This window comes from Pristis pectinata, chromosome 25 (genome assembly GCF_009764475.1).
Source record: "Pristis pectinata isolate sPriPec2 chromosome 25, sPriPec2.1.pri, whole genome shotgun sequence".
NCBI classification, from domain to species: domain Eukaryota; kingdom Metazoa; phylum Chordata; class Chondrichthyes; order Rhinopristiformes; family Pristidae; genus Pristis; species Pristis pectinata.
Window position 1 is genome coordinate 30,902,832 of NC_067429.1, and position 25,080 is coordinate 30,927,911.

General features: G+C 40.1%; 1 protein-coding gene across 3 annotated transcripts in view; it reads left to right on the forward strand.

Annotated features, from left to right (window-relative positions):
* map3k3 (mitogen-activated protein kinase kinase kinase 3) overlaps positions 1-25,080 on the forward strand; it is a 171,167-nt gene that overhangs the window by 116,272 nt on the left and 29,815 nt on the right. For all 3 annotated transcript variants that reach the window (XR_007958214.1, XM_052038913.1, XM_052038914.1), the window contains exons 13-15: positions 8-156; positions 6,863-6,994; positions 23,024-23,153. Coding sequence is in view for 2 of the 3 variants with exons in the window: in XM_052038913.1 (XP_051894873.1) it covers positions 8-156; positions 6,863-6,994; positions 23,024-23,153 (411 nt within the window). In the remaining variant the exon portion in view is untranslated. The remainder of the gene's footprint in view (positions 1-7; positions 157-6,862; positions 6,995-23,023; positions 23,154-25,080) is intronic.

Sequence of the window (25,080 nt, forward strand, 5' to 3'; positions counted from 1 at the left end):
ATTACAGCCCCAAGTGCACCTACCAACTGGAGGAGAGGGAAGCTGCTTGGACAGGGGGCATTTGGACGTGTCTACCTCTGTTATGACGTAGACACAGGAAGGGAACTTGCTGCAAAACAAGTTCAGTTTGATCCTGACAGCCTCGAGACCAGCAAGGTAAGACTATGATCTGTAATCCTAGTATTTCAATAGAGTAAGATGCAATTTAAGCCAGCCATTAATTGTTCAGCAGGGTCACACAAGCTGAAAACTGGAGCTTTGATTTCAATCTTTACTGCATTAGATAATATCAAACCAGGATAACCTTGGAAGTGGTGAAACCAGCATCACCCTTTCTTTTAGAGGAGGGATTAAAAAATAAATCTGAGCTCCATTCCTGATCAGAATCCAATGATTTCTATTGGGAGGTGCATGGGTGGGGGTGAGGCTCAAAATAGGAGAGTTGGTTAGGCAACTTTTTTGTGTACTCAGTTGAGACTACATGGTCTCTTTCTGTTAGAACCTTCCTTGCCTTTGTTTTTTAATTATTACTAAAATAGGCACTGCTACTCCGAATTATTTTCTCTTTTATTCCTCCTAAGCTCCAGTTGTGATACCCCTCCTAGCTATAACCTTGAACGAAGGCTCTTTTGTTAATTCCCACTTCCTCTCAAACCCTTCAGTCTGTCTGCAGTTGTCAGACATTTTAACCTGTGGATGTTCTCTGCCTCGATCTTTACCTCAAACTCTTTTGTGATGTTGAGCTCAGTACCTCCCATTATTCTGAGCTTATTTCAAATATTCCAGAGGGGTAAGGTTTATTAAAATACTGAATTGTCCATGCAAATACCAATCAGTCATTATTCTGTGAACATGATGAACATCAACATCAAATTTCCTATGTCTTTGTACTTGGGAATATGCTATTTTCATATCGATCCTGTCTGTAAAGGACTAGCTCCCCGACAGCAGTTAGTATATAGGTGATAAAGCAATTCTTGAATAGCAGATTATTTCCCAATAAGAAACAAACTGAAGCGCACACTGTATATCATAAAGGATTTTTTGTGGGTTTTTTTGTGTGTAGAGAGGTCAAAAGACATTAAAAGTTTCCATTTTAGTGAATTGCAATTTAATTTCTTCAGTGTTAGATGATTATGATTTATCAGCCCACTTGTTGTGTCTGGGGATAGCTAATTTATCCTTGTGAAGGCTGTTTCCTTTTAAAACTGAGAAAATATTCAGCACTTCCTGTGTTAGGGAGAAGAGGGTGTGGGGGTGGGGGATCTGTGTCCCACAAGCAGAATGTCGGTGAACGTTATCAGCTGGCAAGTCAAAACACTGGATTTATACTGACTGAGAGATGACTTGTCTTTTCTGCCAAATTCACTGACTCGTGCTGGGGTCTGGTTCAAGATTGGATAGGCACCCTCACCCAAGCACTCAACGTCTCGTTTACCAGAACATGGTGTATGGCAGCTAAAGTGTAATTGCCTTCATTTGATCTCCATATACATATCCTTCATTGAACAATAACTTGTAGGATAAGCTGAAAGCAAATCGTGAGCGATTTATAATGGGCTGCTGAATCAATCTTGCCTGATTTATAACAAAAGCTAAAGTCAAAATGGCATGGGGGTAGTAATAGTTTATTAAGCCCTCCAGCCTGTGACCTAAATCTATATACCTACCTTTTCCCCATATCCCTTAAAATTAACAATTGACTTAACTCTTCTACCAACAAATGAGGTTACAAATTTCCAACATCCTGCGTAGAAATGTTTCCTAACTTTACTGTGGAAAAGTTTACTGTCCTGTCATTTATTTTTTTAGACTCTACCCCTTTGTCTAAAATTTCCCAACTAGCGAAAATAATTTCTCTCCTTTTACCCTGTTGGTTCACCTATCTGTCCTCAAATTGTAACGCTTGGAACTCAGTAATGATTTTGTTAAATCTGCATTCCATTCCATCCTTGGATCTTTAGGGAAGAATGTTAATAATGTAGACTTTTACAGCTAAATCTGAAACTAATCCTTAAAGCAAAGGAAATTATGAAGGTATAAGGGTGAGTTGACTATGGCAGGTTGGGAAAGTACATTAAAGGGTATGAGAGCACCCAGGCACTGGCTACCATTTGAAGGAGTAATACATGAATTGCAAACATATGATATATTCCTCTAAGGCACAAAAATCCAACAGGAAAAGTGGTTCATCCATGGCTGACAGGAGAAGTTAAACGTGGTATTAAATCAAAGGAAGCTTATAAAGTTGCCAGAAATAATAGCAGGCTTGAGGATTGGGAGCATTCCTCAGCAAAGGAGAACCAAAAAATGGAATATTAAAAGTAGCTTACAAGGCATATCAAGGTAAGTACAAAGAGATATTAAGGAACAAAAGATAATCTTGATATTGTAAATGACAATAAGGAAGTGGTAGCTTCACATCAGTATTTACAGTGGAACAAGATAGCATCCCAGACATCCTGAAAAAATAATACTGAATGACAGATTTGCCTAAACCAACATGGACAAAATAACAGTAATAATGAAACTAGTGGCACTAAATTTACCAGTCCACAGAGCCAGATGGTTTCCATCAAGAATCTAAAAGGAAATAGATGAGAATATTGGGAGATTTTCCTGTTATAGATTATCTGTCAAGTTCTCAATGATGATTGGAAACTGTAAGCAAGGTAAAACGGGAAAAGCACGGAATTATAGTCCAAATAATCCTATCATCTTCTGCTAGGAGATGACTATTCTATGATTAAGGATTGTGCCTGAACAACTTAAAAGTTTACAGTCGATAAAAGAGAGTCAGCATGTTTTGTAAATGATAGATCATGCCTGATGTAGTTGATTGAATTCTTTGACGAGTTTTCTGAAGTTGCAAATGGGAAATGTCCATGGATGTTATTTATGTAGACTTCCAGATGCTGTTTGATGTAGTCCTTTCTGATCGGTTGTTACCTTAGACTCTGATGGAATTGAAGTCGAGGGAAACTGGCTGAGAGGCAGCAGATAAAAAGTAGAAATAATGGGTAGGTACTCATATTGGCAGGTGTAACCACTGTCATGCTGGTTATCTTTGGGGGTCAAAGCTGTGCACCATATTCATAATTGAAATCATGGATATGAACAGCACAGAAACAGGTCCTTGCAGCCCACCTTGTTCAAACCGACTGTGATGTCTATCCACACTGATCCCTTTGCCTGTATCCCTCTACTCCTTTCCTATCCATGTTCCTGTCCCAATGCCATTTAAGCATAGTAAAAGTATCAGCCTTCACCACCACCTCTGGCATCTATTCCAAATATTCACTGCCCTCAGATCTCCTTTACAATCTTCCCTCTCACCTGAAACCTGTGCCCTTTTGTTCTAGATTCCCCTGCCCTAGGAAAAAGATTCTGGCTATCCTATTGATGCCCCTCATAATTTTGTAAACCTTTATAAGGTCACCTCTCAGCCTCCTACATTCCAGTGAGAATAAACCCACCTTATCCAACCTTTCCTTATAACTACAGTCCATTCCAGGCAACATCTGTTGAATCTCTTCTGCACTCTCTCTGTTGCTAAGACGAGACAGAGAATCACATTTCAAATTTGACAATGATACAATGCAGGACTATTTTCTAAGCTGAATAAATGAAAGCATCAAATTTACAAGAGTTGTTAATAGGCAGAACTATGCCAAATAAACTTCAGTGCAGGCAAAAATGAGGTCTCAAGTTTCCACTCAAAGCATAGACTTCAGTGCTAAATAGCTAACAGAGAAGGTTCAGGGAGACTTAAGGGTTCATGTACAAAGATTATTAAAATATCATAACATGTACACAACGTAACCAAAAAAGTAATTCAACCCTTCATAACTGGAGGGCTGGAATATACATGGGTAGAGGTCATGCCTTATGTATGCAAAACCCTGGTTAGATCACATGTCTGGTATTGTAGGAAGTTATTCTTGGGAAGGATGTATTGGCCTTGGGTTAAAAAAATAACTGGGAACAGAAGTAGGTCATCTGGCCCTTTAATCCTGCTATGCCATCTAAGATCAAGGTTGATCAACCTCAGCACCATTTTCCTGCACTATATATTCCCATATACCTCAATTCCAGAAATCTGTTTTCAAAGGAACTCTATGTCTGAGCTATCACAACCCTCTGCTTTGGAAAATTCTAAAGATTCACCACCTTCTGAGTGAAGACATTTCCCCTCATCTCAATCCTAAGAGATCCACCCCTTATTCTTAGACAGTGACCCCGGTTTGAGACTGCTCCCTACATCCACGCTTCGGGTCCTTTAAGAACTTTAACCTTCAATGAGAACTCATCTCACTCTTTTAACCCCTAGAGAATACAGGCCTAGTCTACTCTATCTCTCTTTTAGCAAACCTGTTATTCCCAGGAACCAATCTAATGAATCTGTGTTGCATTCCATCTAAGGCAAGAGATTGTTATTTTAGACAATGAGACCAGAACTCTACAAAATATTGCATGTATGGTCTCACTGAGGCAGTACGTAATTAAACTAAGACATCTTTATTCACGTATTCAGATCCTCTCATAATAAAAGTCAACATACCATATACCTTCTGAATTGTTTGCTACACCTGCATGTTAGCTTTCAGTGCCTTTGTCCTAAGTCCCTTTGAACATCAACACCACCCAATCTCTCTCCATCTTTTTAAAACAAAAACATTTTTTTCTGTTTTGTTTACCAGAATGATGACCTCCCATTTTTCACATTTTATTCAATCTGTCATCTTCTCACCCACTCACTCACCTGAACATATCTCCTTGAAATCATTTTTATGTCCTCCTCCTGACTCATTCCCATATGATTTTGTGTCTGGAAATGTGGCACTTTGTCTGTCCTCCAAATTGTTGCTATAGGTTGTGAACAGCTAGAGCCTAAGCACTGATTCCTACTGTACCCCACTAGTATTGGTTTATTATTGTCACTTGTACCGAGGTACAGTGAAAAACTTGTCTTGCATTCCGATTGTACAGGTCAATTCATTACACAGTGCAGTTACACTGAGTTAGTACAGAGAGCTTGGAGATAGTACAGGTAAAAACAATAACAGTACAGACTAAAGTGTCACAGCTACAGTGATAGTGCAGTGCAATAAGGTGCAAGGTCACAACAAGGTAGATCGTGAGGTCAGAGTCCATCTCATCGTATGTGGGAACCGTTCAATAGTCTTATTACAGTGGAGTAGAAGCTGTCCTTAAACCTGGTGGTACATGCCCTCAGGCTCCTGTATCTTCTACCTGATGGAGGAGGAGAGAAGAGAGAATGACCCGGGTGGGTGGGGTCTTTGATTATGCTGGCTGCTTCACCAAGGCAGCAAGAGGTAACGACAGAGTCCAAGGAGGGGAGGCTGGTTTCCTTGACATGCTGGACTGCGTCCACAATTTTTTGCAGTTTCTTGTGGTCCTGGGCAGAGCAGTTGCCGTACCAAGCCGTGATGCATCCAGATAGGATGCTTTCTTTTAGTCACAGCCTCCCAACCTGAAAAAAAAATGCTAATACCCATTCTTTATTTTCTGTCTATTAACCAATTCACAGAACAAAGTGCCATGGAAATTACAATCATAAACAACAAAGTCCAGCCACCTTTCCTCAATCCTGGAGTCACCATTGATCAGAAACTGACAAGTCAGGAGTGTAGTGGAGTGCTATCGGAGTACCATCTAAGACAAAGAAGGTGGTATGATTGGCACGTCATCCAACAGTGACATGCCATGGCTGCAGAGTGTACCATCTATAAAATACACTGCACTTACTCACCTGGGTACCTCTCAGCAGCACCTACCAGTCCTATGACATCTTTCACCAAGGAGGCAAGGGCAACAGGTATGTGGGAGCACTGCCAATGGCTGGTTCCCCTCCAAGTTACAGACCCTCCTAATTTGGAAATATATCAGCATTCCATCCGTCTCTGGATTTAAATCTTGGAATAGCATAACGTGAATGCCTTCAGTAGAAGCACTGCAGTGGTTCCAAAAGGTGGCTCACCACTGTCTTCCCAATGGCAGTTAGGGATGATCAACAAATCCTGACCTTGCTATCAAAGCCCACATTCTAAAAAAGGATCTTTTAAAAACTCTTGTTCTGATCTGCACCCCTCTGTGTCATGACTGAGGTCTGGAGCTTCAAGGTGGAGATCCTTACTGTAGCCGTATTTCTTTAGGGCAGTCTCGTAGTTCTCAAACTCCCACATTCTGCTGGTCAGATGCATGAGGAGGTGAGCAGCAGTGCCTCCTTGTCCATTGTCATGGGGATGGGTATTTTCATATTGAATTCAGACTTAATTGCTGCTTTGGCAATATCCAAATGTAAATCGGATTTAAAAAGCCTTCAATAACATTCGAGCTGTGCTGAGATATTTAATCTCAGCTTTGGCATTGCTTCAGATTCTAATGCTGAAATAATATGGTAGTGTTAAAGGGTGAGGCAATCTTGTTGGGACTATATATATATTATTTATATATATTATTTATATATATATATATATATATATATATAATTTATATTTGTGCCAAAACGTCTAAATTTACTGTACCCTTTCTGTATGTTACTCATAATTTGATCCTCTCAAACTGCTCCAGCGCCATTGGCACAACAATGACCACATGCAACAAGTCTGTAATTAGTGGGATGTTCACCCTGGTGCTACACAGCTGAGATTCTTTTTGTGCATATCAGCAAATCTCGCATCTGACTTCACTCTTGGAAGTTTTTCTGCAGTCCATTTGGATATTGTATAGCTGTTCCACATCACAATTAAGTGAAGTTCTGTTGGCAACTTCATGAAAACTCTGGTTTAAGGAAGCACACAAAGCCTTGACATGGTTTCTGCTTGGAACCCCTCACTAGGAAGTAAGCGCTTTGGAGTGTGAGATACAGTTATTGAAGAACCTGCAGCATGAGCGGATAGTGCAATACTACGGCTGCCTACGTGAAAAAGCAGAGAGGACTCTATCGATTTTCATGGAGTATATGCCTGGGGTGAGTAGAGAAAATAAAGATCTTGTCTTATAATTTCAAATCCATGTAACATCTGTGAAATGTGTCCATTATTCAAGTGATCTCAAAGCACTTGCCTAGATCATCATCATCAGACAAAGAAAGGTCATAAATACATGTGTGTAAAAGCACAAAGTGTGGTAAATGAACTGCAAGCACAAAGAGCTGTTTAGGATTATGTTGTAATGGTGATATTAAAACTTAGCTAAAAAGAACAGGACTGGGCATATAACATTCCTGGATAGAAGTTCAGATAAGATGAGGGAAAAAAGGGAGGTGGAGACACATTATGATAAGATGATATTTCTTTATTAGTCACATGTACATCGAAACAGTGAAGTGCATCTTTTGTGTAGATGTTTTGGGGGCAGCCTGCAAGTGTCGCCATGCTTCTGGCGCCAACATAGCATGCCCACAGCTCCTAACCCATACATCTTTGGAATGTGGGAGGAAACGCATGCAGACACGGGGAGAACGTACAAACTCCTTACAGGCCAGAATTGAACCTGGGTCGCTGGTGCTATAATAGCGTTACGCTAACCACTACACTATGCCCATATTACTGGAATTGTGCAGGTGGGAGAGGATGTTTTTGAGAGGTAGAAGAGCAAATCAGTAGTGAAATTATTGGGATGCACAAGAACTGTGGAGTGGTGACATTGGGACTTTAATGTATTTATTTTTGTGTAATGGGCATTACAAGCAAGGCCAGCATTTATTGCCCTTGAGAAGGTGGTGTGGAGCTCCTGCCTTGAACCACTGTAGTCTTTCTGGTAAAGGTAGTGCTGTTGGTAAGATGATTTTAGGATTTACACCCAGTAGCAATGAAGGATTGACAATATATTTCCAAGTTAGGATACTGTGCGAATTGGAGGGAAAACTTAAGGAGATGGTGTCCTACAGCCCTTGTCCTCCTTGCTGTTAGAGGTTGCCGGTTTGGGAGCTACTATTGGAGTAACCTAGGTGAGTAATTGCAGCCGCTCTGCACCAGGGATAGAGGGAATAATTGTTTAAGGTGGTTGATGGATGCCAATCAAGCAGGCTGCTTTGTCCTGGATAGGGTTGAGCTTTTTGAAAATTTTTAGAGCTGCATTTATCCAAACAATGAGAGAGTGTTCCATTTTGCTTCTGACATGCCGTGTAGGCCACCCTGTTATTGATTGGGATGACATTATAGCCAGGGGCAAAGAGAAGGACCTTCCATGGTAAATATATTTTCATCTCAAGGTGGAAAGGGGTGTTGATGGATCTGGTTCTGCAGACTGAGGCAGGCCACATGTCTATGGGAGAATGTCTGAGGAACTGCAATTACTATGTAAGATGTAAGATATTTATTAGTCACATGTACATTGAAACACACAGCGAAATGTGTCTTTTTGCGTTACTGAGAATGTGCTGGGGGGCAGCCCGCAAGTGTCGCCACTCTTCTGGTGCCAACGTATAATGCCCACAACTTCCTAGCCCATACGTCTTTGGGATGTGGGAGGAACCCAGAGGAAACCCATGCAGACACGGGGAGAATGTACAAACAGTGGCCAGAATTGAACCCGGGTCGCTGGCACTGTAATAGCATTACGCTAACCGCTACATTACCGTGCCTGCCCATGTCATGAGGTTTAGACTAGTATTGGGGAAGGTCAAGGAGCAATGTAAAGTTGAACTTGTCAGTTGGAGGCAAGCTAACTTCAATGGGATGAGAAGGGATCTTCCAGTATAAAATAGAATCAAATGCTGACCACTAAAAGTGTAATAGAGCAGTGGGTGACCTTTAAAGAGAAGGTGTTTCAAGTAGAGGCAGGGAACATTCCCCAGAGCAGGGAAAGTTAGTGATAGCAAAGCAAGAGTCCCCTGAATGACAAAGGAGGTGGAGAATGTGATGAAATAAAAAAATGTGTGGATGAATGTGTCAATGATTTAAGTGAGACCAGGCTGAATAAGCTGAGACAAGAAATGATAAGGAAAATAAGACTGGTAATGAGAAATAGTGTAGAAGGCAGTGGTAAGCAAGGGGTAGGATTTCTGTGCCGATTAGGAACAATGAAGGCAGTCTGTGTGTGGGGTGGAGGTCCAGACTGGCATACCTCGGGTGTGCATGGATCAGTCTTTACCAAGGAGGACAATGATGCTGGAAGGTGCAGAGATTCATAAAGGGGAGGTATTAGAAAGGCCAGCTGCGCTTTAATTGCTTAGTCCTGTTGAGTTGCATCCAAAGTAGTTTAAAGAGGTAGAGATGGAAATTGCAGAAGGACTTGCCACAGTCTTTCAAATGCCCTTGATACAGCCGAGGTACTGGAAAATGGCATATCAGGGTGAGGTGTGACTTGAAAGGAAATTTGCAGTCACTGTTGTCCATATGAATTTTCAAAAGATGTTTAACAAAGTCACAAACAAAAGGCCAGTTAACTGAATTGAGATCCATGCAATAAAAGGAATCTGTGGCAGAAAAATATATTGGCTTGAGGTCAGAAAGCAGAGAGGTGTAGCTTTGGAAGCTTGCATGGGCCAAGCTATACCTGTCTCTTTGTGGAATACCTTGAGCAGTCCTGCTGAGGGTCCATCCCTCAACTCTTTTTATAGGACGTTGACAACTAATAATGTTCCTTCCTAAACTCTTTGAACTTGAAAAATTCATTACTTTTGTTGCCATTTTTCACCCTGCTCTCATTGTCCATATCTGACGCTTATCTTTATTGACTTTTCCATCTTCATTTTCAGAGAGAGGCTTGTGACCAGTACCATTACAAGCCCACAGACTCCCACAGCCAACTAACTATGCTTCCTCCAACCCTTTCTGTATGGACTCCTTTCCATTCTCCTAACTTCTCTTACTCTATCCAAACCATCCTCTGTAGTTTTTGCCACTTCCACCACCAGACGCATCTTCTGCTCTCTTCCCCTTTCAGCATTCATAATGGACTGTTTTTGCAAAACTCTGGTTTGCTGCTCTGCTCTGCTCCCCTTCTTGGCGTTTTCCCATTCCAGCACTTTTCCCACTCCTGCCTTTTTATCTCATCCCTTCCTACCATCCAGGGATCAAAGCTGTCCTTCCAGTGAAGCAGCAACTTACCTGCACTTCCACTCTAGCATATTACATGTGGTGCTCACAGTGTAGTGGTATTCTCATTGGAGATGCCAAACACAAATTAGGTGTTTGCAGAACCCTTCAGTTCTGTCTGCAAGGTTGACTCTGAGCTTTCTGTTCCCTATCACTTTAATTCTCCATCTTTTTCCTACTCTAACCCCTCTGTATTTGACTTGGTATTGGTATTGGTTTATTATTGTCACTTGTACCGAGGTGCAGTGAAAAGCTTGTCTTACAAACCGATTGTGCAGGTCAATTCATTACACAGTGCAGTTACATTGAGTCAGTACAGAGTGCATTGATGTAGTACAGGTAAAAAACAATAACAGTACAGAGTAAAGTGTCACAGCTACAGAGAAAGTGCAGTGCAATAAGGGGCAAGGTCACGACAAGGTAGATCGTGAGGTCAGAGTCCATCTCATCGTATAAGGGAACCGTTCAATAGTCTTATCACAGTGGGATAGAATCTGTCCTTGAGCCTGGTGGTACGTGCCCTCAGGCTCCTGTATCTTCTACCTGATGGAAGAGGAGAGAAGAGAGAATGACCCAGGTGGGTGTGGTCTTTGATTTATGCTGGCTGCTTCACCAAGACGAGAGGTAAAGACAGAGTCCAAGGAGGGTGTCCGTGATGCGCTGGGCTGTGTCCACAACTCTCTGCAGCTTCTTGCGGTCCTTGGCAGAGCAGTTGCCGTACCAAGCTGTGATACGTCCAGATAGGATGCTTTCTATAGTGCATCGGTAAAAGTTGGTGAGAGTCAGCTTCCTGTGTTGTTTCAACAAAACACAACATTAGCTTGATGAACAGCATTTCATCTTCCATTTAGGGATATTCCATCTCTTAGCACTCATTAAATTCAGCAATTTCACTTCTCGTGTAAAGTTTCTCTATTCATAGATGCCTGATCTTTTGGGTATTTTCAGCAACTGCTGTTCTCTGTCTCTCGTACCTCCAGCATGTGTCTTTGTTCCTTCTCTCCCTACCTGCCCTGATTTATCTACTAACTATATGACAATAAAAGTAATTGTTACCTGGCCAACCTTGGTCTCTACCGAGTTACAGACATTCCCATTTTCTCTCCATCTCTCCCCATTTCTGCAACTTAAATGGCATCTTTCTAAAGGGTGTGTGGGAATGGAACATGGGTCCAAGCAAGACTATAACAATGGCGCAGTGGATGGTGCTGATGCCACTGTAGTGACTTATCTCACTTCAATTCTCTGGATGGAGTTTGTATGTTCTCATTATGACTGCATTGGTTTCCTCTGGGTGCTCTGGTTTCTTCCCGTATCAAAAGTTAATGTAAATTGCCCCTAGTGTAGGTGATAACAGAAGAATTGGGGGGAGTTGATGGGTTGATGAAAGACAGTGTTTTACAGGGAAATAAGTGATGCTTCCAAGTTACCTTGTGACGGGAAGTTGGACAGGCTAGGCTTGCATCTACTGAACTCATGAAAGGTAAGAGACAATTTGATTGAAAGACATAACACCCTTCTGTGGGAGATTCTAAAACTTGTGATCACTTTCGGAAAATAAAGGTTGCTGATTTAAGATGGAGGCAATAATTTTTCTCTCAGGAGAACTCTATTCTTCAAAGGGCAGTAGAAACAGAGTCTGAATATTTTTAAGGCAGAGATAGACAGATTCTTGACAAGCAAGGTACCTCGGCTGCTGTCTATGTACATTCTGTCCATGACCATGTGGGATTCTTCTGGGACCCCAATTTCTTTCCAATGCCAAAATGTATCAAAGGGGAGTTGTAAAACGTGTGAGTCATAGGGTTAGTGGAAAATAGGAGAGGTGAAATGTGATTGCTCCTGTGAGAACCAAGATGGACCAGATGGGCCAAATGGCTGCCTGCTGTGTTGTTACAAGTGATAAGATAGGTTACTGCAAGTAGGTGAGAAAGCAGTCAGATCACCTGTGATCTTATTGAATTGCAGAGTAGCCTTGAGGGCCGTCCAGCCACCTCCTGCACCTAATATGTCTACATGATCTCATTTTGATGTACTCATGGTATGCATGTTTTCCATATCATGATCAGTGATTATTTCATTATTTTAAAGCAACTAGTTCTATACTCTGCTGACTTTCAGCTTGTATTCAGGTCTCTTATACTCCAAAAGTACCACGTTTCTCTATTATTGGCTCCTTCAGCAGGCCAGATTTCGCGTCTTCACCTCTCGAGGCCCTGGGCTCTGTCATTCTCGCCTTAAACCTCTTTACCTCTCCACTCCTCTCTCCTTGCTTATGATCGAGAAAGCTCGAGTTGTTGTGTGTCCTTTCTAAAATTGCATCCTCGACCAAATCTTGGCCTAGTGTCAAATTTTGTTCTTCCATCTGATAGACCACAAAGTAAGTAGTTTTTTTTCATTCAGGGGATTTTATTGGACATAGTTTGTATTTGTGATCATCACTACTCTCTTTATTTTCAAAGGGTGTTTGAGTTGAAGGATATGAAATCTCACTACCAGTAATCGCAATAACAAATTGGTGAAGGTTAAGTTTCTCTTCCAATCACAGAATGAGCCTATTGTTGACAAGGCCATCATTTAATACTTATCCCTTCAGATGGTACTCTCATAATGGTGTTAGGTTGGGTGTTCCAGGATTCTGGTCCAGGGATGACAAGGGAGACATTACATAGTCAGTGATGTATGATTTGGAGGGAACTTACTGGTGATGTTCCCATGATTCTGCAGCCTTTATCCTTCCGTGTGATGGAAGTCATGAGCTTTGGAGGTGCTGTGAAAGAAAAATAATTGGAGAGTAAAGCAGCCAAATGATATTAGAAATGTGAAGGAGGCACATTTTGGAAAAAAGAAATTAAAAAAAAAATAGATCCACCAGTGACAGAAACCAATTGAGATTAATGAAGGGATAAGAGGCCGAAAATTCAAACGAGTTCTTGGAAACTGAGTATATTGGAAAAAGTATGAGGCAGGAGGCAATTGGATGTTTCTTCCAGTAATTGTAGCAAGTGTAACATTGCTCCTGAGCTGATAGCTCCATACATGAATAAGATGAGGTGAAAAAAGCAACTAGGCTAGATGAATACGGAGAAATGTTCTGAAGGAATTCAAAAAATAAGGTGGGAATACCTCTGGCAGAGATCTTCAGAGGTCCACTGAAAGAGAGGGAAATATCAGACATGAGAAAAAGGCCTGCCTTATTGAAAAGAAAACTAAAAGTATTTGTGTATTTATAAAGTAATTACTTTAATAAAGCAACGTTATTGAGGTTATAGCTGGTAGGATTGGTTTGAGGCATATAAAGTAATTGGGAGAGGTTTACCTGGATTTATGAGAGAAAGCTCACACCAGACTAATTAGAAAGCATTTTCTGAAACAGTAATGAAAGATAGGGATGAAGGAAAAGAGCCCAAGGCATTGATGCAATCATGAAGAATGCATGCCAGCAGCTCTGCTTCGTTAGGAGTTTGAGGAGATTTGGTATGTCACCAAAGACCCTTGCAAATTTCTATATATGTACGGTGGAGAGCATTCTGACTGGTTGCATCACCGCCTGGTATGGAGGCTCCAATGCACAGGATCGCAAGAGGCTGCAGAGTGTTATAGACTCAGCCAGTTCCATCATGGCACAATCCTTCCCCACCATCGAGGACACCTTCAAGAGGCGGTGCCTCAAGAAGCCGGCATCCATCCACTAACGACCCTCACCATCTGGGACATGACTTCTTCATGTTACTACCATCGGGGAGGAGGTACAGGAGCCTGAAGACCCACACTCAACAATTTAAGAACAGCTTCTTCCCCTCTGTCATCTGATTTCTGAATGGTCCATGAACACTACTTTGCTTTTTTTTTGCACTATTTATTTATTTTGTAAATTATAGTTTTATTATGTCTTTGCACTGTACTGCTGCTGCAAAACAACAAATCTCACGACATATAGTGATAATAAACCTGATTCTGATTTGTTTGGAAATTAATATTACATCAATGAAGATAATAAAGGAAAAGCATTTTCTATTGGATCATTCAGATTTAAAGGTTAAGATTTTTTCATTGGGCCATTCAGGGATGTTTTTTGTTGTTTAACAAAGCAATTGCAGCTGAAATTAGCTCAATTTGTTTTTTTTTAAACACTGGATGACCTAATTAGAATATCTTTAAATTCTGTAAAATAACTATCAAAAGGCCAATTTGTTTAAGGAAATCAACTCCTTGCAATTGGTTCACTGTCTGTAAGTGTTACTAATAACTCATGTAAGTCAGCAAAGTCTAGTCATCTCTCATCACCTAAAGTGAATATTATTGACGTCATTATACTCTGTACAGTTTTTTTTAACCTGTGATAGTTTGCTGTTCAGAGGCAAAACTGGATTTCAATAGGAAGTTATTTTGCTTCATGCTAGTTCTATTCACCCCAGGAGCTTTCATTTGTCAATTAGCTGCAGCATCCTTGTGTATTTAGCCTTCAGGCTTCTTTATTCGTGCTCAAAGCAGCACTGTAATGCATATTCTCATATTTCTCACAACATAGAATGAGGCCATTCAGTGCACCGAGTCTTTGGCTCTGTGCATTCCCGTTGCCCCATTTATTTCCCTGTAAATATTCTCTCTCATGCCCATCAACTCCACCCTAGAAGTATTATTTTGTTTCATGCTTCTACAGTTCACAACAAGGCACATATTACATAGAAGCAAAACAAAGCAGAAAACTTCCCATAAGTTATTTTCGAAACTTAAAATAACAAGAATTCTGAAATCTTTAGACTTTTACAAGAGATTTTTCACATGAAACCTGTAACATTTGGCACTTCCCCATTGCAATACGATGAGGGTTTGTTAAACAGAAGAACTGGGAGAGATGGCTGCCAAATCATTTACAGAGTGGATAATATCTGTGCCAATGAGTTGGTGCTGAGATTTGTGGTTTTAATTTACTGAAACTACAGAAAACTATTCGCTGAACAATCTCCAAGTTTTTGACTAAAGCTGCAGTAGAGTCTCTGCTCATGACTGAACCTGCAGCAACTTGAATCTCCAAACTACATTGGTATTGGCTTATTATTGTCACTTGTACTGAGGTACAGTGAAAAGCTTGTCTTACAAACCGATTGTGCAGGTCAATTCATTACACAGTGCAGTTACATCGAGTTAGTACAGAGTGCATTGATATAGTACAGGTAAAAACAATAACAGTACAGAGTAAAGTGTCACAGCTACAGAGAAAGTGCAGTGTAATAGGGTCTAAGGTCAGGTAGATCGTGAGGTCAGAGTCCATCTCATTGTATAAGGGAACCATTCAATAGTCTTATCACAATGGGGTAGAAGCTGTCAAGTCTGGTGGTACGTGCCCTCAGGCTCCTGTATCATCTACCCGATGGAAGAGGAGAGAAGAGAGAATGACCCGGGTGGGTGGGGTCTTTGATTATGCTGGCTGCTTCACCAAGACAACGAGAGTTAAAGACAGAGCCCAAGGAGGGGAGGCTGGTTTCTGTGATGCGCTGGGCTGTGTCCACAACTCTCTGCAGTTTCTTGCGGTCCTGGGCAGAGCAGTTGCCGTACCAAGCCGTGAGACATCCAGATAGGATGCATATAGCATGAATATTTGCTGCAACAAAATTCTGTTGCAAATAGTTACACAATACAAACTATATTACAGTTACATAATACATAATAAAAGCAATCCAGTTACTACAGGAGAGCTGTCTCAAATAGTGATTCATGGAGGAATAACTCTGTGATCTCCATTCAGCCAGGACATTTGGTGTCTTGTACAGCATTTGTTTTAAGGCAGTTTGTCAAAAGGCCTATCAAAAGAGATCTTTTGCTATAGGCCAATGGTATTGAGGAAATCTAAATATTTTCTCAGTTGGTAATCTTCTAATTTTATTTTTATCACCAAGCAGATGGAACTAGGAAGGCACCCCATCATTGGCTCATAAAAGCTGTTGGTTCACACATGAAACCCACAGCGCTTTTGACATTAAAAAGTGCCTTTAATCCAGAAAAACACCTAAGATGCTTCACAGGAAGGTTTCAAAATTTGACACAATGACAAGCAAAAGTATTATGAAAGAAAATCTAAAGTTTTAGCTAGAGGGTAGATTTTATGGATCATATTAATTAAGGAGACAGTGGTAGTGAGTTTATTGGTGGAATGGGGGTGGTTTAGAGAGCTGAAATATGGGCAGCTGAAGCAACATGCACGATTGGAGGTTAAAGTCAGGGATCCACAAGGGGCAGACTGAGGACTGGAGGTGGTTAGAAATGGGAGAGCCAAAGCCATGGACAGATTTGAAAACGACAATGAGAATTTTAAAATCAAGGCATTGTCAAACTGGGAGACAAAGTATTCAGTACGGATGGCACAGTGGCGCAGCTAGCAGAACTGTTGCTGCCCGGTTCCAGCTACCTGGTTCGATCCTGACATCTGGTGCTATCAGTGTAGAATTTGCATGTTCTCCGCATGAACGTGTTTCTCTGGGTGCTTCCATTTCCTCACACATCACAAAGATGTGCGGATTGGAAGGTTAATTGGCCACTGTAAATTACTCCAAGCATATTGGTGAGTGGTAGAATCTGGGTGGAGTTGATGGGAATGTGGAGTGAATACTGGGATTAGTGTAAGGTTACTGTAAATGGGTGCTTGATGGTCGGCACTGTCTCTGGGCCGAAGAGTCTTTTCAGGGTGAATGAGAATTGGTTTGTGTTAAGATTAGGGCAGCCGAGTTTTGAATCGGTTCAAGATCATGGAGAATGCTTTTTAGCAGGCCAGTGGAGGATCCGAGAAGTGATAAAGGCATCAAAATGAGTCTCAGCCGCAGGTTAGCTGAGTGAAAAATGTATAGATATAAAAGTAGAAGTTTTGGTAATGCTACAGGAATGTTTGTTGAGCAATCTCTGATGGATGGTATTATTTGCTTCCCCTAACCACAGTTTATATCATAAAATATTTATAGCACAGAAATCGGCCCTTTGGCCCTTCAGATCACAACACAAGCGTTTTCCCTTCTTATTTTCATCTCATCCTAACAATATATCTTGCTATTCCTTTCTCCCTCATGTAGTCAATTAGCTTTCCCTTAAATACATTTATGCTGTTAGGGCAAGTTGCATTTTCTAAATGGATATCCTAGTAGACAATGGAGTGGATTGTTAAACTTGACTCTGTTGGAACCACAAGTTCACATGAACAATGTGCAACACTTTTAACAGCAAATGTTGTACGTGCCTTTTTCACAAGTTCCAGTTTAGCTTTGTAGTTAGCAATGTAAATTCTGTATTGTAAAACTAGCATTTCAATCCCCATACTAATTTAATTACATAATCTGCAGTACAGTACCGAAGTACTGTTTTTCATAGAAGATATCAAAGCAGGGTGCACCGTTCTGCTGTGAACATATGACTGCACACTTTGAAGTGGAGTTTGGTTTTCTCTTGAACTCCTAGTAAGTGTTATTTCCACAGCTATTGCTCCATCATTTTTTCTGAAAAAAGGAAAATATATTGTTTTTCATTCATCTAGTATCTGTGGAATTATTTTATCCACAAATTGTATGTCATTTTTGTTTGTGTGGCAAAGGTCTCTATTTAAAAGGAATCAACTGTTTATGAAGTAGGGTACAGTGGTGCTACAGAGGTCAAGTTACCTCTAAAAATAATCCAGAGGCCTGGGTTCAAATCCCACCAGAGCAATCATTGAGGGAGTGATGCAAAGATTCACTAGACTATTCAAGTGACAGCAAGTTTGCAATATGAGGAGGGATTTAGTAGACTGGGACTCTGTCCTCTCGAATTTTGAAGGATGAGAGGAGGTCATACTGAAACTTTAAAAATTCTTAAAGGGCCTGACAGGCTGGATGTGGGGAAGATATTTCCCCTGGATGAGGAGCTTAGGATCAGAAAGCATAGTTTCAAAATAAGGAATAGGCCATTCAGGACTGAAATGACAAGAAATATCTTCACTTAGTGGTGGTGAAACTTTGAAATTCTCTACCCTGAAGGACTTTGGAGGATTAGTCATTTTGTTCATTCAATGTACAGACAACTTTCTGAACATGAGGGGAAACGAGCAATCTGGTGGTAGGGCAGGAAAATGGCACTGAGGTAGAAGGTCTGCCGTGATAATGAATGGTGGAGCTGGCTTGAAAAGTCAGGAGGCCAACTCCCCCTATTTCTTGTGTTCTTAGGTACTATCTTCTAATTGGCACAGTGTGTTAGAGCATAGTGTGAATACTTGCACAATAAGTACTTATACTAACTAGATCTTAACACAAATTATGTGCACAGTATTACAGAAGTGAACCACAGACTTAAATAAATGAATCATTTTCTATGGTATTTGGTCTGTCTGTTCTACATTGCACAATTCTGTAGCACTGCTGTTGTTTTCCCTCTAAACCTCATTCAGTAGCCCGAACGTTCCTTGTCCTAGTGGAGATAAGTGGCCTAACCCCAGGTTTTGCAAAATTTGCCCAGTCAAAGTAGTTCTATGTGTGGAGCTTTTTGCTGAACCATTTTGACCTACCAACAGTTATATTTATTGTGATGCGGTCATTTGTGTTCCACTGAGTAAATGTGAAAATTATTGAGGCATAGTCATAAGTCTTGGCTCCAATCTGCTGCTTTCTGGCCTTTGGTAAATTTTTGAAATTGGCACTTAATGCTGTTACAGCTACACAAGTCCATTATTGGCCCTTTCTACCTTGCCAACCAAACAATTAAACAGAATAATGTTATAGTTATTGGCAGGACTTCAGATTAAACTGGAATGTACCAAATATTTTCACTAACTTTTTTCTGCACTTTACAATAGCTGCTGAGATGATGAATAGAGAGGGAGGATGGACATTGCGAAATCATATAATGAACTCTTAATCACATCCAAGTCTAAGGAAAACAAATGGGCAGGTATTTGTATTCATGGGGAGAAAATAAGTTTGGGGAATGAGTTCAAGTTTATTGTCATAGGCACACATAGGGTATAAATGCTATGAAAATTAGCTTTTTGCAACAGTAGCACGGTACATGACAAACCTTAGTTAACGTAAACAAGTTAACATAAATGATGCACACTTGCAATACTTGATTACTGTTGTGCAATACAAGACTGTGGATATTCATGAGTGGGGGGAATAAGCATTTGAGCGGAGAAGCCACCTCTCAGTCTCATGTTCTGTTGCAGATGGGGAGATGCTCCTGTGACAGAATTGGTCACAAGACTCAAGCAGCTGTGCCAAATGGCCAACCCAGTAATCTTCCCAACTTTTTCCAAGTGTATTTTAAGATAACTAATAGGGTGGAAGGAGAATTCTCGGCTGATTCTGATTGCTGAAATGACTATTTTCATTTATTAAACACTTGGAGAGAAAAAAAATCTCAGTTCATTGCAGGATCTGGACTCTTAGTATCTGATTTATATTTTGGCAATATCTCAGCATTTCGATCAAAACCAGACTGTTCAGCCAAAGTGGGGATAGTTGGCAACTCTGTTTGCATCATTCTAAGATGTTGGAGCTAGGAATTACCATCAGAATGGTTGCCACTGTAAGTCAGTCTCAATGGCTGTGCCTTTTGGGAGAACTGAATTTTATATTGGTTTGACTAAAAGGTCCCTTTAAGGTACAAAGTGGAGAAAGGATTTCTGGATTAGCTTTGATGTTTATTTGCTGTATGTTAGTCGAGTCAATTGCGATAACATCACACTGTTAATTTATCTACTGCAAAAATTTAAATAGGGTAATTTCTTCTTTTGATCTTGCAAGAAAGTTTACATAAGCAACCCCAAAGAGTTACTTAATTATCCTTCCTTGTTGTGAAGAAAACTTGTACAATCTCTCAGTGTGTGAAATAAAGGGGAGAGGAAGTAGCTACTGAGTGGTCTACGCTAAATACCCCCAGCAGTTTGGAATTTTTAAAGTGTGCTACCATCTCATAATAACACAATTTCAAAATTCCTGATGAGGGACATGTACAGATAGCAGGGAGTACGTTGTGAGGCTTGGTGATTTAAGCTTCAGTAGAATGAGCCTCATTAATTTGCATGGTTTCCTAAACCTCAAAAGTAAAATGCTGCTTTAAGTTCTCTGTAATTTATTATCAACTTGTTGGAAGGATAGTGATTTGCAACCCTAATTGGAGCCTTGGCTTTGTACCACAGCAGTTTGTATGTTCCATTGCCGGTGCCATTATGACTGCCAAGTTTTGCCATGTAACTGCAAGACACGTGACAGGATACTGTGTACAAACTTGTAGTAGATTCAGCAGACAGGAAGAGTGTTTTACTGAGATATTACACAGCTTAAATCTGCCTGTATATAGTACACAATGATTCCATGATGGCTATAGTAATCTGTACTTTACACCTACTTGCTACTCTACATCATCTTCATGCTTGATCCTGCTTAAGCCATAAGTTTTATATCCAGATTTTTTTTTATTTGTAGTGTTTGCTTGTGTATGTTAGCTATTCTTCATAACTGTATTAGATTAATCAATTGCACCAGCTTTATGTCTCGGTGATTCACACAGATGTACATGTTGAGCAATGGCTGGTGCAGAATGTTAGTACATAGTCCTTTTCCTTTGGGATTTGGGTTTGAATCCAGTCAAAATTGACGCAGTGAAAAATTGACTTTCTGTTGACATTTGGCATAAGCTGAATTTGGGCAGTTTTAACTCCGTTTCTGAACAAAGTTACAAGATTTAACACTGAACTAGAAGTTTCACTGAAAGTCCTTTGTGATGTGTGGAATAAACTGCAAAAGTGTGGGGGCACTGATGGTATTAGAAGTTTTACTTTGCAAAGGAAGAGCTTATTTAAGGCTGAGTTTGGAACTGTTCTAGGGGCTTAAAGGAGTCTTCAACTTTTTGATATCAATCTCTGCTATATTCAGTGACTTGTCCATGTGTTACACGTTATCAGCCAAGAACATTATCACCAATATGGACTAGTTTAGCAGTTTTTGTACCATAAATTTTGTGTCCTCATTCCATCAATTACTTCAAACCTGTGCTCCCTGTTTTTTTAACTCCTTTGCTAAGGGAAATTTTTCCATCCTACTTAGTCTACCTAGGCCCCTTATAACTCACTTGCCTCTCCTCAAGCTCTCAATGTTCCAAAGAAAACTACACCAGATTATCCATTTTTTCCTTAGTTATCATTTTCCATACTGGCAGCATCTTTGTCAAGCTTATTTGCAACTGCATTCTCTATTCTTTTCTCACTAATGTGCTAATCCAGCTTCTTCTGAAATGCTTAATAAATGCATTTTTGGCTCAGGCAATAATCCTGATTAAAGACCACATCTAGCAAAATCAATTTTCCACTCAGCTCTTTCCATAGGTAGCATCTGACCTAGGATACTAAATAATACCGTTCATTATGGTTCATTTATGGTAGGCTGAAGGGCCTGTTTTGTGCTGTATGGTTCTATGGTATTACTGATATTTAAACAAAATCAACCACTTGTGGGAATTCACTCCTATATAAATTCCTTATATTCCTGATGGGTGCCCTCTGCCCCATATCACAGCTCCAGTTATTGTTTTCTCCGCACAAAACACAAGTGCAGCAGGTCGCAGGGAAGACTAATGGAATATTGGTTCTTATTTCAAGTCCAAAACCAGAGGACAATGTCTCAGAATAAGGGGCGCCCATTTAAGACTGAAGAGAGAGGATTTCTTCTCAGAGAGTTGTAAATGTTTAGAACATCTTGTCACAGAGAACTGTAGGGTCAGATTCCTTGTGTGATTTTTTTTAAGGCTGAGTTAGATAAGTTTCTAATCAGTAAGGGAATCAAGGGTTACAGGGGAAAGGCAGGAAAGGGACAAGGAGTGTTGGATCAGCCATAATTTTTTGGAATGGTGGAACAGGCTTGAGGGGCTGAATGGCCTGATCCTGTCCCTAAATACACTCTTCAAGATTGGATTGATCCGGCACTACTTGTTCCACTTGCTTTTGCTTTCACTGACATTTTCACTCTGCAGTTTGCTCTACTGCTGTCCAAAGTTTACAGTAAAATTAAGTATTTTGAACTTGGTGAATTGGAGCATTCTGCACACAGAATTTTTCCAAGTGCATTTGCATTCTTCCTGAGAGTTGCAGTCAATTGTAGAAAAATCTTGCACTCATTAGGCAACTTTTAAATTATTTGAATATCTGTCAGAAGCCTCCTGTAGAAGCTTGTGGGCTGTGGATATCCTTATTATAGAAGGAGCTTTGTATGACCATGCTATGACTTGAAATGGTATTGCTGTCAATACATTTCAGGTCATAAGCATGTTCATGATCAATGTGGTTAGATGCTGTCTTTTGAAGGAACCATTAAACAAAAGTTCCCTCTGCTCTCTTAGGTGGTTGTATAAACATCCTGTGTCAGTATTCTGAAGAAGAACAAGACAGGTCGGCCTGGTGACCTGACCAATATTTATCTGATCAGTATTTAACCTCAGCCAAAGTCTGTTTGTTCTTTCACTGCTGTTTGTGAGACCTACCTATGCACAAACCTTTCTTATAGTAGTAAATACATTTCAGGAGTGTTTCATTGGCTGCAAAGTGCTTTTGTATGTCCTGGAGTCATGATAGGTGAAATTTAATATGTCTTTCCCTTCACAACATCAATCACCATCTTGCATAAGTAAAATCTGCCACTTTTGTAACTCTCAGATTACTTTCATTTTCCAGTTTGGCTTTCCCCTCCTTAACTCATTAATATTGGCTGCTCCACATTTCCAGGGAATTCCTGCAGGCAAAAGCAAATGAACCAAAGTGACCCTGGAAAGATGGGAAGAAAACTAAAATGGTTAGAAGCATGTTGTGTTTAATAGTAACAATCGTTTTAGACTTGGCCTCTAGCTTTGCCAGCTAATTGTTGATTTTGCCTACAATTGTTGTTCCTATATTCCAGACCAAGTTTGAAATGATCCTCCTGAATCTAAAAATTATTTGTCGTTTCTAGGGTTCAGTGAAAGACCAATTGAAGGCATATGGAGCACTGACTGAGAATGTGACCCGAAAATACACCAGGCAGATTCTGGAGGGGGTGTCCTACCTCCACAGTAACATGATTGTACATCGGGATATAAAAGGTGAGTGTTCCACCAGGTGTTTTCTCATCCTGAGTGAGGAAGCTATAATTTATTGCTGTACCTCATTACTCTCAGTATGTGACGATGGGTGGATTCCCTGAACCATTAGGACATAATAGAAGCAAGAAGAGGCCACATAGCTTGCTGTATCGTCGAATAGTCATCTCTTGTCCTGTACCTCCTCCGCTTTCACATCCACCTTCACTCAGTATTTAATGAACTTGATGACTAAACATTTACTTTGCTCTGAGCTGAAGAATTTTCTCACTTCAATTCTAAATAACCAGTCCATTATCTTGAGACCAACCTCATTATAGATTCTCCAGAAACAACCTCCTACATCAACACATCAACCTTAAAATTCCCTCCCAGATTTTTTTTCTCAATGAGATCACCTCTCATTTGTTTAAACCCCAGTGAGCATAGTCTGCCAACAATTACTAGTTTCTCCAGGTTGGAAAAATGTGTTGTTTTACTGGTTTTTTTCCACCAAAGTGAATAACATTTCCAGGATAATATTCCATCTGCCATCTTTTAGTTGCCCACTTAATGTGTCTTTATTCATTTGCAAACTTTTTGCAGCCTTCTCAAAGTTCTCATTCTCACTTCGCTTTGTATGATCAGTAACGTTGGCTATGTTAGACTGTCCGTTCTCCTCTCATTAATATAAATTGAGAATGGCTCACTTGCACTCCACTGATAGCTTGAAGACTTGGTCATTGCTATTCCGTCTTCTAATCTTTAACCGATCCTGTACTCATGCTCTTATTATAGGTAACAACCTATTGCATGGTATTATCAGAAAACAAAATAGACAATAAAATATATCCACTTGTTCCCCTTATTCATTCTGCTTGTTACATGTACAAAAGCTCTTAGAATTGCCAAATACATTTTTTTGATTCATAAAACTACATCAACTCTGGCAAATCCAGTTATATTTTTCCTAAGGACCTTGTTATTATATTAACAATAAATGCCAGCAATTTTCCAACATCCAGTATCAAGCTATCTGGGCTATAGTACTTTACATTCTGTCTGCCTCCTTTATTGATTTGCAGTGTTACATTTATTACTTTACAATTTGCCAGGACTATTCCACAATGTATGGAATTTTGGAACATCATTTAATGCATGCAGCATATTTGCAGCTATCTCTTAGAACCCCATCAGATCTGGGATTTGGTCAGATTTTCAGTAGCCTTAATTTCTCCAATGCCTTCACTTTATTAACATTAGTTAATATTGGGCTTTCCAGTATTTCCACTACATGTAATCTGTCCTCTGCCACAAAACAAATCAAAAATATTTAATACCTCCACCATTTCTTTATTACCCCTTTATAATTCCTTCTGTCTTTGGCATTTAAGGATTGCAGAATTATTTTTACTCTTTTCTATTCATATGGAAGAACCTGCAATTTTTGGTGTATTTCTTCAATATCGATTATAACGTTTTGTCTGCTACCTCCCTGTATCAATTTGTTTTGGTCATTTTTGTTGCTGGCTTGTAAAATTTATTGAATCCACAGGCATTGTTAGCAACTCCATAAGCTTTTGATTTCAATTCAATAGATCCATGACTAACTAAATTTAAGGATATTATTAATTTTGCCTTGAAGTCTTTACTTGTCAGTGGAATGCAGAGTGAGACTGTGATAATCCAGTATCCAATTATTGAAAAATTGACTATCATTCAGCGTCGGCCTTAGTTATTCGTATACTTAGTTATTGGAGGGGTGGGGGAACCATACGCAGCAATCGGGTTATAGTATTCAGGAATTTTAACTTCCCTGATATTGACAGGAGGTGCCTTAGTGCAAGCTGCTTGGATGGGAAGGAATTTGTCCAGTGCATCCAGGAGTTTTTTTTGTTTGAGTCAATACGTGGGCAATCCTACTAGACAAACAGCTGTACTGAAATAAAGG